This window comes from Pecten maximus, chromosome 9 (assembly GCF_902652985.1).
Source record: "Pecten maximus chromosome 9, xPecMax1.1, whole genome shotgun sequence".
Lineage (NCBI taxonomy): Eukaryota > Metazoa > Mollusca > Bivalvia > Pectinida > Pectinidae > Pecten > Pecten maximus.
In genome coordinates this window covers 19,865,807-19,879,446 of record NC_047023.1, presented here as the reverse complement: position 1 = coordinate 19,879,446, position 13,640 = coordinate 19,865,807, and the positions used below count along the sequence as shown (strand labels likewise).

At 37.0% G+C, this 13,640-nt stretch overlaps 1 protein-coding gene across 1 annotated transcript in view; it reads left to right on the top strand.

Moving 5' to 3' along the window:
* The window catches only part of LOC117334493, a 155,995-nt gene extending 142,980 nt beyond the window's left edge, over positions 1-13,015 (top strand). The window contains 17 exon segments of the mRNA XM_033894150.1: positions 478-681; positions 905-1,111; positions 1,437-1,565; positions 1,835-2,044; positions 2,269-2,475; positions 2,781-3,089; positions 3,420-3,560; positions 4,203-4,391; positions 4,945-5,092; positions 5,298-5,461; positions 5,947-6,216; positions 6,941-7,223; positions 7,440-7,772; positions 8,214-8,517; positions 8,949-9,100; positions 9,668-9,813; positions 10,107-13,015. Coding sequence (XP_033750041.1) covers positions 478-681; positions 905-1,111; positions 1,437-1,565; positions 1,835-2,044; positions 2,269-2,475; positions 2,781-3,089; positions 3,420-3,560; positions 4,203-4,391; positions 4,945-5,092; positions 5,298-5,461; positions 5,947-6,216; positions 6,941-7,223; positions 7,440-7,772; positions 8,214-8,517; positions 8,949-9,100; positions 9,668-9,813; positions 10,107-10,430 — 3,720 coding nt within the window. The 3' untranslated portion in view covers positions 10,431-13,015.
* The last annotated feature ends 625 nt before the right edge of the window (positions 13,016-13,640 follow it).

Genomic DNA, 13,640 nt, shown 5'->3' with positions numbered 1-13,640 from the left:
GGTTGATTTTCAGATGGGGGTTGGGGGATGCTCTGATGTACTGATGTTTGAAGGGTTTCTAATCTTTTCATGTGAATGATACATTTGTTAAAGAAATTTGGTTGTTTGTGTGGAGGAGTGGGGAGGTAATTCTGATCCCTTTACTGGATTACTTCTATGACCTGATATTACTAATCAAGGGGTGTTTAACTTACTGTACATATGTCAAAGACAATTTTGAAGCATTAGAAAATCAGAAGTTGCCGGGGAGATATACTTCAGAAAGGTTATGTTTTGTTTAATTGATTTACTTGAGAAGCTTGTAAAATTATGATAGCTGTTACTTGAAGAAAAAATTTAAAATTTTTGAAATTTTTCAAAAATCATGAAAAATGCTATATGCATACGTATTTTTGTATTTATATCTAAATTAATACAAAGAAATAATGAGTCCTTTAAGAGGCATTATTTGACAACTTTTGCGGTATGGGTTTACAGAACAGGATGACGCAGGACGGAATCTTGTCGGCGAAGCAACAGGAAGAACTTCTCAGGAACCACATGGAAAGTGAGAAGAAACTGGCTCGTCACCATGACAATCAACGCAAACAACAAATTTCAGCCCTGCAGGACAGGATCGCTGAAAGACGTAAAAAGAGACTCGGCAAGCTGCAGGATCAGCATGAAGCCGAGCTCAGTGAGGTTAGGACTTTATGACACTGTTACCATTAAGTGATGTGTAGGTCACTGTGACCTGTCTTTTCTGCTTAACTGGCTTATTTAAACTTTCTATTTAGTTCTGTTTCCATCAAAGTAGGATGAACATGCATGTTACAAACCTTTTCCATTTCAAAATTTGTATCAATCTGTCAGGTCCGCCAGTTGGAAAATCTTTTAAAATGGACACTGGTTTCTGTATTTGTAGTTATCTGCCAAGCTTATAGAGCAAGGTCAAACAGATGACCTCGAGAGGGAGCTGGAATACCTCAAGCAGCTACATCTGCAGGAAACAGAGGCTGCTGAGGCAGAGATGGATGCTGAGGAGAAAGAGCACATCCATCGCATCAACAAAAACCTGGAAGAGGAACATACTCAAGGGACTAAGCAAAAACACAGGGATATACTCAAACAGGTAAGTAGGAACACAGGTACATACTCAAACAGGTAAGTAGGAACACAGGTACATACTCAAACAGGTAAGTAGGAACACAGGTGCATACTCAAACAGGTAAACAATCAGTATAGGAAATTAATGGTTCACTCTTAACAATGACATTATATTATGTAAACAGAAATAATCGGTGAATACAGAAAAATAATCCATTAACAAGAAAATGTTTTAGAATTCTGAAGTCACAACTATCTATAAGCATATTTGGAAAATGCTACATAGTTTAATTTCATAGTATAATTTAGATGAGGTGTGATAAACATGATTCCTTCACTTTGATGTACAGGTGAACCAGATGTGTCCAGAGGCCAAACAGATGGCATTACAACATGTGATGGAGGACTACCGACAAAACATGGAGTCTCTTGACCAGGAGCTGTCTCTTGAGCGACAGAGACATCTGAGCGACACACAGGTGGGTTATGATTCAAAGGAACAGTTATATATATAGTAAACTGTTGTACAGACAAAATATCACACTGTGTACCTCTTTTGTAATCCATTACTACTAAACGTCATGTTTTTTTAATTATTTTTTTGTTAAACTTAATTGAACTGAAATCGACCTTGATGTAAAAGAAAAACTCATTTTCAATGAATTTTTTCTGTAAGTCCGCAAGAATTACAAATAATTTGTATGAATATTTCATCTAAATAACTAAAAAGAACAATTCCCTGTTTCAGGCTAAGTTAGAAGCCAGACGAGCCCGCCGATTAGCTGAGGCCCAGCGTCGTATGGAGGAAGAAGAGGCTCAGCGTATCATCCAGGAGCAAAACAGACAAATGAGGCAAGGTGGTGATGGTGCTGGAGGTGTGGCAATGCCTGACCTTGCTCACGTACCAAAAGTCAACTACGGTGACAATGTGGAGGAGAACGCTCTTAGAAAAGAACAGGTTAGTGTCACATCAGATTGACAATTCAAACTACACATGCACCAAAAAGCTGCATGCCAAATTCTCTTCAAATCAGAAAATGCAGTAATTAAACCTTTAGAATCTGCAGTGTATCGGTGTAAATTCTATTTACATTTGGATGAATTACAGGTGATTTTATGTGAGTTGTTCAAGAATGTGTAACTATCAGAGTCTAATACCTAGATTTTAATTCCATTTTGAAGGAAAGAGCCAAGGAAGAATTGAAGAAACGCCACAAACAGGACAGAGAAAAATTGGCTGAGAAGCTTGGTACAGAAGATGGTCATCAGGAGAAAGATGCAAGAAAAGAGCTGGACTCTGAAACTGAGAAAATCTTGCGAGAGAAGCGGAACAGACAGGCTGCTGAATTGGCTGCCCGCACTGACCTGTCTGATGACCAAATTAAGGCAGTAAGTGTCTGAACATTTAAACAAGGCAAGATGCATGGAAAATTTTCTATTATTTAGTCGACATAGATACCGTTAAAGGTTATTTTTAAGAAGAGAGTACAACTGCAAGAAGATGCTTTGAAAATGAAGTCAATACATTTTTTTTTTAATTTCTGCAAAAAAAATGCTTCCTTTTTACTTCAAATCCTTTGCAAAAGTTAGGATTTAACCCACTTAAAAGAAGCTTTTATGGTATTGCATGTAAATTCATTCCTGAAAAAAACAGTTTTGCTTATGTCAGATTTGTACACTACACTGTTAAACAGATGATGGCTGCCCATGAACAAGAATTAGAAGACCTCCGGGAAAAACTGGAAAATGACCGAAATAGACAACTTCTTACCATGCGTGAGAGACTCAACAATCGGCGACGACGAAAGATGGATGAACTCCGAAGGAAACAGGAAGTAGAATTAACCAAAGAGATGATCGAACAGAAGAAGGATCTGGACGATGTTCACCTCAAACAGGCTAAAGGTGTAGAACATAAGGCTATAGAGGAGGGCATTAAACAGAACGGCGAGGATGATAGTGACAAGGTGGTGCGGGCTGTTCTGGCAAACAGACATGCACAGGTAAATAAAGTAACAAGAGAGGGAGTGAGGGCAGTAAACAGAACAGCAAATGGGAGAGTGACAAGGTTTATTGGGTAAATACAAAGATAATTATAGAATAGTCTAAAAATATGGAAATAAAAAAAAAAAATGAATACAAAAAATAGAATTTAAAGGGACAATATGCAGTCCAGTACTAGCTTTTGGATTATAGGTTCATACCTGTAACTTTATAGCAGTCTTCAAAACAAAGGAAAGAAGGGAATACAAGAATGGCAAACAAATTAACGTGTTGAATTGTAGGTATCTTAAATAGATATATTTATATAACTAACTTTTTCTTCCATCCAGGAAATGAAAGACTTGGAGAAACAATACCAGACGGAAAAGAAGATGATGATTGATGATGCCCTGAGTAAACTCCATGATAAATACGACAAGACTCGGGATGACATGGCCAAACGTCACCAAAATGAACTCGCTCAATTACAGGTGACATTTTAATGATAAACAGATTTGATCCTGAATGGTTAACTGTAGTCAGGCTGTTCCATTTAATATGATTACATATCCCAATAAACAACAACCAATCATATCCGTCGTGCTCCAAAATAATGACACATACTGAGATGATGTTTAGTTGCTATAGTGTTGAATCAAAGGAAACCTGTTGGTTGAACCTACTGGCATAGTCGTCTAGACGTGGCGTAGTCGTCTAGACATGGCATAGTCGTCTAGACATGCACATCCATAGCTTTTTGTTTCAATACAATTCCTGTAACCAAAATACTCCTTGTATATATAGACCATATTCACTTCAGTTTCTGATTGCACTTGTTCATATTTCATAGCTTACCCAGCTTTAAGAAAGTTTTATTCACTGATAGCCAGTACATACTGCAAAAGTACTACTATTTGTACACTCCAATTTTCGTGCATTACTGTAACATATTTTCTATAAAAGTGTATAAAACTTAATTAATGCATTAATAATTTGGTGCAATGCTTCCAGTGTGAAAATTACCGCTAAAATATGGTTGAAGTACTGTCCATTATAGCTTTAGTGAACCAGGTGAGATAGCCCATAGTTTTGCTATGAAATGACCTTGAGATGACCCTTATCTTTGTCCACAGAAAATGGGTCTGAGTCCTGAAGAACTCCAGTACCAGCGAACACAGCTGCTGAACAAACAACAGCTAGAGATGTCCGACCTTGAGAGGAAGCTGGCGGAGGAAGAGCGGGAGATAGAAAAGGGAGCACTCAGCGACTGGGAGGTTCGCTATGCTCGCGCCAAACTCAACCTGAAGGAAAAACACTACAAGGTAAGCCGTTCAGTTTCTGTAGAAATATCCAGGGACACTCGCTGTGTTGAACTGTGGTGGGGAAAACATGCATGGATATTTGTATTCTTGGTGAAAGTAGCTTGAATTGTATGCAGATTTTAAAGCAACTGATCATTACATATCTTGAGGTAAATTTGACCTGAAAAATATTGACCTGAACTGACAAGAAGACATTTTGCCTGTGTATAAAACTGTAACAATGAGTCAGTTTTCTGTCATGCTATCTATCAACAGACAGAAACTTACTCGTACATCTAGTTTCAAACAAATTTTTTGTGAAACTATCTATTTACTACATTTCTCTGTATTCATTTTATCCATCTAGCTTTAGTAGGAATTGTGTGGTTTGTGTCCAAAGCCAAGTCTCGTGTGTTCAGTTTTACATACATCGTGTGTAGAATAACCACAAAATCTTTTTACAGACTTACACTTGATGTAATTATTTTTGACTTCATTGCAATAATTTTAGTGGAAATGAAGGATTAGCTTGGACTCATGTTTACTGTTCAGATTTGTCTTTCTATGTTTGCAGGAGTTTGCTGAAGCTCTGAAGCAGTTCTCGCCCGACCATGATGCCATCAAGGATGCAGAAGCCTCAATCGAGGAACTTGAGAAGGTCAAGGAGGAGCTCAACAATAAACGCAAGGAACACCAAGATCTGCTCAAGAAGGAGAAGCAGGGTAAGTAACTCTTGGTGTCTTTTCTGCTATAACAATACATGTGTCCCATGATCAACAGCTGTACGGATTTCAGATACCAATTTTTCTGGTCTTAACGAATTCAGGATGTTTCATTTTCTGAAGCTATGCAGTTTGATTGGATAACGAATTGGATTGTATGATTGCTATTGAAAGGCATTTATTTGGCAATTTTATCCTTCAACAGATTTCGAGAAGAGTGAACAACGCCGTATTGAAGCAGAAATGGCACATTTTGCAAAACAGCTGGAGGAAGAAACAAATAAAGAAAAGGAAAAATATGAACGCAACATTGAAACACTCGGCAAACGCAAAGAGGATCTTATCAGAGAACGCAAACAGAAGATGAAGGTAAGCAGAACGTTTTAGTGTTCCATCTGCAGAAGTTAATATCTAAAGTTATGAGATGTTAACATATGTGTTGTTATTAGTCCGGTACCGGTGAAACCATGGGAAATGTAGGTTTTCTCTCTGTCAATCTCGTACCTAAGTACATTTGTCTGTACTCAATGCCAAAGATTGTCAGCACTGTAGCGGCTTCATTACTTGAGGGATTTTGATAAAACTTCACACAGTAATAAGGTATCATAATATCTCCGATAGATATGAGTTTCAGGGTTTTTGGGTCAAGGTCAAGGTTACTATTTTTAGCGAGGGCCAGTAGCAATACCCAGTATGCTTGCTATATATAGGTATTACAGCATGTTCTTTGATGATAATAATTTAGATTATCTATCTTATGCTGTCCTTTGATGATAATAATTTAGATTATCTATCTTATGTAATTATCAGAGGTTGTAAGGTCTTGTCTCTTAATCTAAATTTCTTGTTTGTAGGAAGAGATTGACAAACTGAAGCAGGAGGGTGGCACAGAGGAGGAACAGCGACGCCTCATAGAGCAACACGAACGCGACCTTCAGAACATCCTCAACAAGATGGAGGGAGACAAGATGCGCCAGCAGAGCAATCTCCAGGAACGACTCAAAAAGCGACGGGAACAGAAGATGAAAGCTAAAGAAGCTGAAATCCGAAACAACATGGACGAAAGTAAACGTGACCTTGAACAGCGCCAGAGGAGCGAGACCAACAGGATCAAGGCAGATGAGGTGGGAATAGATTTATAGCTTTTCAACAGTGAAATGTTAATTATTGTGTTCAGCTATAATATTTTTAAATTTTAATTTTTAGCTCACCGGTTATTGGAAAGTTTTGATTTTTTCGCATTTTACCATTTAGTGTGGACTTAATTTTTTTGGCACCCAAACCCACTTTAAAGATTTTGGGGGTAAGTTTTGGAAAACTTATAAGTCCACACCCTTCTTATTTGGCTTATACATCCATTAGAGGTCTAGGAGCGATATTATATGACGTACAATTTCAAAAGACATGCTGCCGCCGGGGAGTTTTCACAATCATTGATTGCACTTGTTTTGGTGTGGAGAGATCAAAATTCAACTGTTTTACACAAAAACCAGAATTTATGGATGGATCCCATGTGAACAAACATCATCCCTAACCTTCCTGTTGCCATTCACACCTGTGAATTCGAAATTGTAAACAACATTTTTGCGATTTAGAATTTTGGGGGCGAGAATGCTCCCACAAAGAAAATTACACCAATTGACCATCGTAATACTCATCATTGATTCGGTAATTTGGAGCTAGGTAACAGAGGAAACCCTAAATAAGTTTGAAAAAAGGTCAAAATCTGGATGGTGAGGTGTCTTATAGCACCATTATTTAATACATATATACAACTGTATATGTTTTTATATTAATAATGCTAAACTTGGAGTCAGGAACTAAGATTTATTCCTCTGTATTTTTTAGGCACTAACGATACAGGAGAGTATGAACATTGATCAGACTATGCCCATGACCCGTCCCAGTACAGTGGGTAAGGCAGCTAGCAGGCCTTCCTCTCCCATAGTGGCACGGGAAGTACTAGTAACCACGGCACCCATGCCTCAGTCCTACCAGATGGCAGCACCTCTGAATGAGGCAGAGCTGATGACGCTGCTGATGGCATCACCAATGTATCAGAAATTGGAACAGATCAAGAAATCTGTAGCAGATGGCACCCACAAATCACCTAAACACAAAATGGAGGAAGGTTTGTGATAGAAAATAACATTATTTAGTACTAGAAACATAGTCTCATTGGAAAATTTAACTTTTTAGTTTTTTGGGGTGTTTTGGGTGTTTTTTTTTTTGTTTTTTATCTCATATCCTTATTTAGAGAGAAATTTCTTATATCCTTATTTACAGAGAAAACCTCTGAAGATAGCAAAAACATGCGGTAAAGCTTTTTTTGTGTGCTTGTTTTTAGGTGAAGGTTATCAAGATGCCAAGGATGCCGAGTGGGGACAAGATGGAGAACTCAAACCTGTTGACCTCAATACCCTAAATGCTCGTACATTTATAGTGTACAAGTTTGGTTGCTTCATCACGCAGCTGGTGTCCTCACGGTGTCGTCATGCCCCTGTGACTATACTCCTTGCCAACAAGATTCCTTCCAACAAACAGTTGTCGCGAAACCCATTCAGGAACTCGTTCCACTACGATGCTAATAACAGGATCTTGTATGTGCGCACAGCAAGACTGGAGACTGTTGGTGACTTTGTTGTGGTACTGGTGCACACATTAGCACACATTAAAGCAGGTAAGAGAGAAAACCTAATGTCATATTTTTTGTGAATGCATGATGAATATTAACAATGTTGCAGATATATAATGTGATGGTGATACATTGGGGGTTATATCTCAGTTCGTAAAGAAATCTTAGGTGTAGATTCTATGTTGTGTGTGGTCTGTACCTTCCTGTAGAGATGTGTGTTTCCCAAGAACTAAGACCACAATCCTGTGCTGTTGTGTTTGTGTCCATAAGGGAAATTGATTGATTTGGATAGCATGTTGAGTGAGGTAGCCACCAGCTACTACAGTGACCCCAAGCCTCAAAATAACCTTTTCTATTTATAAGTTGACTTGCTACTGCTGTTTGTATGTGTTGTGTTCAATACCAAAGGATGAGTACTGTACCAAATTGATTTACCATCTAGGTTTATTTTGACTAATAATAAATATCCTATAATTACTTTAAAAGGTGACCTGAGAGATGACAATAACCCAGACTTTATACGTGAGTACCACCGTGCCCTAGCAGTTGTCTGTGACGATTTGTTCTTTGCCCGATACCGCCGTTCCACGACCTTGACCCAGGCCCTCGCCCATACCAATAGTGGTGTGAATGTAGAACAGGCCGCTCTACAGCTTCTCCAAGCCATGTTTGGTGACTGCCGCACCGAGGATGAGAAGGTACAAATGGTTGAGGACCTCCTGGACGTCAAGCTCCTCCCTGGTACAAACCTGGAGGGTGTCCATTTCAACAAAGACAGGATACACGAGAGGTATGGCAGATACTGATGTTGTCAAGAATTTTTTTTTTTTTTTTTTAAGTTTTTCATAACCATAAATATCTTGTAATCCTGGATATTTCAGGTACCCGACTTGACCAGTTGGTTAAGGCCCTTACCCAATTTTGTTCTTGTCCCGAAAATCTTCCGATGTAAAAAGTTGACCGGAATGTTGATAGAATGGACAAAACAATTTTAAAATATTAATTTTGTTACTTTTATTTTTAAAGGATATGATCAACTTTGAGTATTGTGTTTATTTATGCCTCATTATTTGAGTCAACACTTTCATAATATAGAAAATATTCCTAACATACATGCACTTTATACCACACAGACCTTGTTTTTAAATTTTCTTTTCGAGCAGAATACATTTATTTCTTGTCATGTTAATTAATGTCATCTTATGCTTTTTTCAATTACAGATTATCCAGGTATTCCAGTTTTTCGTCTACAAGCAAGCTGCAGAAAATGCTTGGAAGCATGGAGGATAAGATCAAACAGGCCAAAGGTCAAGGTTCAAGCCGAGGTGTTGACCTCCAGCTGGCTTCTCTCAGTCAGAGATATTCGACAGCTGGTATGTTTTACACTTGGATTGAGTGCACCATCACAGCTAGTTGTTACTTCCCTTGGGAGAATGATATGAGATTTTGAGGCTGAAACAGAATTTTTTCTTTCGTTTCTAACATTACAAGTTAGGTTGGTTGAAGGAATTTCTGTTGAGTGTTTGGAATAACAGTATTGTAAGTCAGTTTGTCAGACCATTGTTGATATATCCCCTACATACAATAGTCAGATGACAACTGTCTAACAGATACAAGAGTATAAGACTATCGATTTCATTTATTTTACAATTCCAAACGAATTTGGACAACATATCATTTTATACTAATGACTGTTGTTGGTACCGATGGATGTGTGAGAATGGTTTGTGGGAGGAAACAAGACTACCCAGAGAAAACTCGTGTGATGGGGATGGTGACCCATGACCTTTTCACACTTGATTGGATAATCAAACCCCAGTAAATTTGGTGAAAGAAGAGTGTGTTAACAGTGTGCTACCCGACATCACTATTGTATACTTTTGTATGATTTCCTTTATATTTCTGATAAACAATGTTCATTATAACTATGTATATAACAGGTACAACTGTGCTGACAAGGTTACCTCCCTTCCGTTTCGTCACGGCTAACCTGACTGGACAGGCCCTGTGGGACACTTTCGCTAACAATCAAGACAGCAAAGATGATACTCCTGTGGAAACGGCACCAGTCACAAAGGACACTCTGGTAGGTTCATATTGTGCTTCATTGTCACATCAATAAATGTAGCTGTCATTTTTTGTGTGAACAATGTAGTTTTTGTTCTGTGATTACTTGTTCTTTCAGCCAGCAGCTTATATCAGAAAATATTTGGTCTTATGGAATAATTTGAAATTTACTTCCCTCAATAGTATAATAGGGAAAACCAAAATGTTCCTATTGAAAAAATTAAATATGAAAGTTATTACTGTAAATGTGTTTGAGAGGCTTAACAACTGAGCATGCTAAACATGTTACATATTCCTATATGTCTCTTACAGGAGTCGCTGCAGGACAAATATGACAATTTATGTGTCGACTTCTCGAATGTCTCCCATGACCTCGTTGATCTCCAGGAAGAGGTCAAGGTCATGGAAGAGGAACAATCCAACAAACCCAAGTCTGCGATGGCCAAGTCTGGAGAGAATTTGTCTGAAATGAAATCTCGAGTGATGAGATTGGAGATGGAAAAGAATAAGCTTAACGACCAGATGAAAGCTTGTACTAGAGATATAGAGCAGAGGAAGTGCGGGCCAACTCCTCATGAAGCTGTGGCTGTGAAATTCACCGACAGCCAACAGCCAAAATCAAAAAAGAAAAAGTAGTGACATTACCAGACTTAAGGACATACAGTGACACCTTGTATGGTGTACATATTGACACCTTGTATGGTGTACATATTGACTGACACCTTGTAGGTGAGCCCCCACGGACATGACCGCAATTTTACTCTCCATTTTCATTGTTATTGTTATTATGCTGAACTGAAAAAATAAGAATTTTTCACATTGTTATATCAGATCATGAATTTTTTTCTATGGTATTTATGTTCATAATTGTTAGTAAACACTTATATCTATATATATATGTCTGATTTTAACACTTTATATGTATATATATATCAATAAGTAAACTACTCATAAGTATTATTTCTCCATACCGTCCATCATGATGATTACATGAACAATCAAAGGTGTATACTACATAACTTGACTACGATCTGAAATTGTCTTTTTTGACATTATGCAGAATTTCCAAAATATGTACTAATATTTGTAGGTTGGCTGGCTTCATATTATAAATCAAAACATCAAGTTTACAAAATTTATGTAGTGATTAGCAGCAGACTTTTTCATGTGAACTATTTCAGCTGTAGGCAGTAGTCGTAGAATCGCTGTACTGACTCTGAACATCATGATTAATCTAATTAATTTAATGCTAATTTTTTATTCATATATACCCAATTATTGGACACCTCATTTATTTTATGAGAAGATTATTTTCAAATTATTAACAACTATTTATAATTTTGTTTAATCGGTAGCAGCATTCCTCCCTATCACCATGGTTACCTGTGTATTGTCCATTCCGGAGATTGTGGTCAGGAGAAAAGCATTCTGTGATACTTGACAATGAGTTCGAATGTATTGAAATTTTACATTTTCTACAATTTTATACCTATTTGTATTTCAAGTTGCTACCTACAAGATATATATGTAAAAAAAATCCTGAATGTAATCAAATAAACAATATGCAAATTGATATGATTGTTGTAACTATATTTCTATGTATGTTAACAACTGAAATTGTTATATAAATTTTTGTCATTTTTGTGTTTAATTGAATTTTATTTAAATAATTTATTTTCCCGTCCAAATTGTGTAAAGATGTATGTAATACAGAACCAAAAGTAACTGTATTTAGTGTGTGTTTTTTTCACTTGTACTTTTATGTTTTCATTTATTTAAATAAAAATGGTTAATCCGTCCGAATTTACCTGTAAACTTTTCTTATACATGTACGTGTATGCTGTCAGATGAGATTGTGATGATTCCATGGGATCTTTTATTTGAAATGCTTGTGTTCCATAATTGAACACCAATTCAAAAGAATTTGTTTTCAAGAAAATTATGTACATTAACTATTTTTAAACTTTAAGGCTGTAATAAAATAATTCTGTGTTGTGCATATCATATTATGTTTGATGGGGGGGGGGGGGGGGGGGGGGGGTTCTGTGTACATATATCTAAGGGGAAAGGGGTATTGTCTATATGAAATTCGGTATGTCATTATTTTTCCTGTACCCAAGAAATTTAGATGTTAGATGTTTATAGTTTACAACGAAGAAAAGTTATACCAAGATACCAAGAAAAATCTAGCACACAGGATTATGAGTTGTCTGTGTATAGATATGTACCATTTTACATACCTGTGCATACCTGTGTGATTCTCGTTTGCACCTGTTACAATTTTCGGACACAGAGACACCCGATTACTTTGTTTTTGTTTGTTTATTAGCTAGATATGCCATTTTGACTATTTTACTCCCACTTCTTATCTCACTAACTGTGCAATAAAAATATGTGCAAAACTATGGAACACTGCATTGAAGTTAACTTTGGGATCAGCCCACCTCAATCCCTTCTTCCAACAAAATTGTATGTCAGATAACACTGTATAATGACTTATTTATATTATCAAAAACAGTGCCTCAGCTTACCAATGATCATAAAGGATGTATACTAAAGGTTTTATGAAGGAATGTTTTCTTAGTGACTGGAAGTTTTGGATATCCAATATTAATCGAGGTTTTTTTTTTTCATCTAGCAGAATTAACATTAAGGGAATGTCCTCACAAATAGAATTTCTGTAAACTCATTCTGTAAACTCCTGATTCTTTTGACAATTGGGAGTTTAATAATTCCTTAACAAAATTGGGTTTTTTTTAAACTGTTCAGAAGATCATTTGGCCAGTCAATACTTTTATGTAATGAGATTGTCTCGTAACCCTGATGGAATCATAACTATTTATATAGTTCTACAATAGCAGCTTTACAAGGTCAAGGTCATCAGAAAGTTGAGTACCAGGTATTGGGAGCCTTCACTGTAGTGTTCAAATTATTCCTGTAATGTTGTTCACTTGATCATGTATACAATTTTGATATGACACTATTGCATTCCAAAGATTCCTTTAATGCAGTGTTCCAAACCTGATGTCTTCTGATGTACAGCTTAATTATTTTAACCTTTCACAATTTGTTTACATAACTTCACTGTACAAGTTATGATGCATACACAGGGACAACTCATTTCACTCTAACATTCCTTATTTAGTTGTTGTTAGTTGAAAACAGTTCACCTTGTTTCATACGTTAAATAGATTCAATAAAATAAATATTTTTGCATCAATCGTAATGGTTTGTGTTATTTGTACCATCATTGATTCAATGACACGCAGAGGTCATGTGACAAGATGATGACTTTCTGTTCATCTTAAAAGATCATATGGTATGGATTGTATGTACAGCCGCCATTTTGAAAACACATTTGAAACTTCTTCTCAAGTTCCACTGGTGAGATTGAGCTGAAACTTGCCTGAAATGATCCTGGGATGGTCCTGAGGAAGTGTTGTTATTTTTCAGGCCGGTCAGAAATCCAAGATGGCCGCCATGGCAACCATCTTGAAAAACACATTTTAAACTTCTTCTCCAGTTCCACTGGTGCCATTGAGCTGGAAAATTGGTGAGGATGCCCTTGGGCCTCTTGTTTAATAATAAGGCCGTCAAGACAACATATAGTATACACAGGTAAATAAGGCCGTCAAGACAACATATAGTATACCCAGGTAAATAAGGCCGTCAAGGCAACATATAGTATACACAGGTAAATAAGGCCGTCAAGACAACATATAGTATACCCGGGTAAATAAGGCCGTCAAGACAACATATAGTATACACAGGTAAATAAGGCTGTCAAGACAACATATAGTATACCCAGGTAAATAAGGCCGTCAAGACAACATATAGTGTACCCAG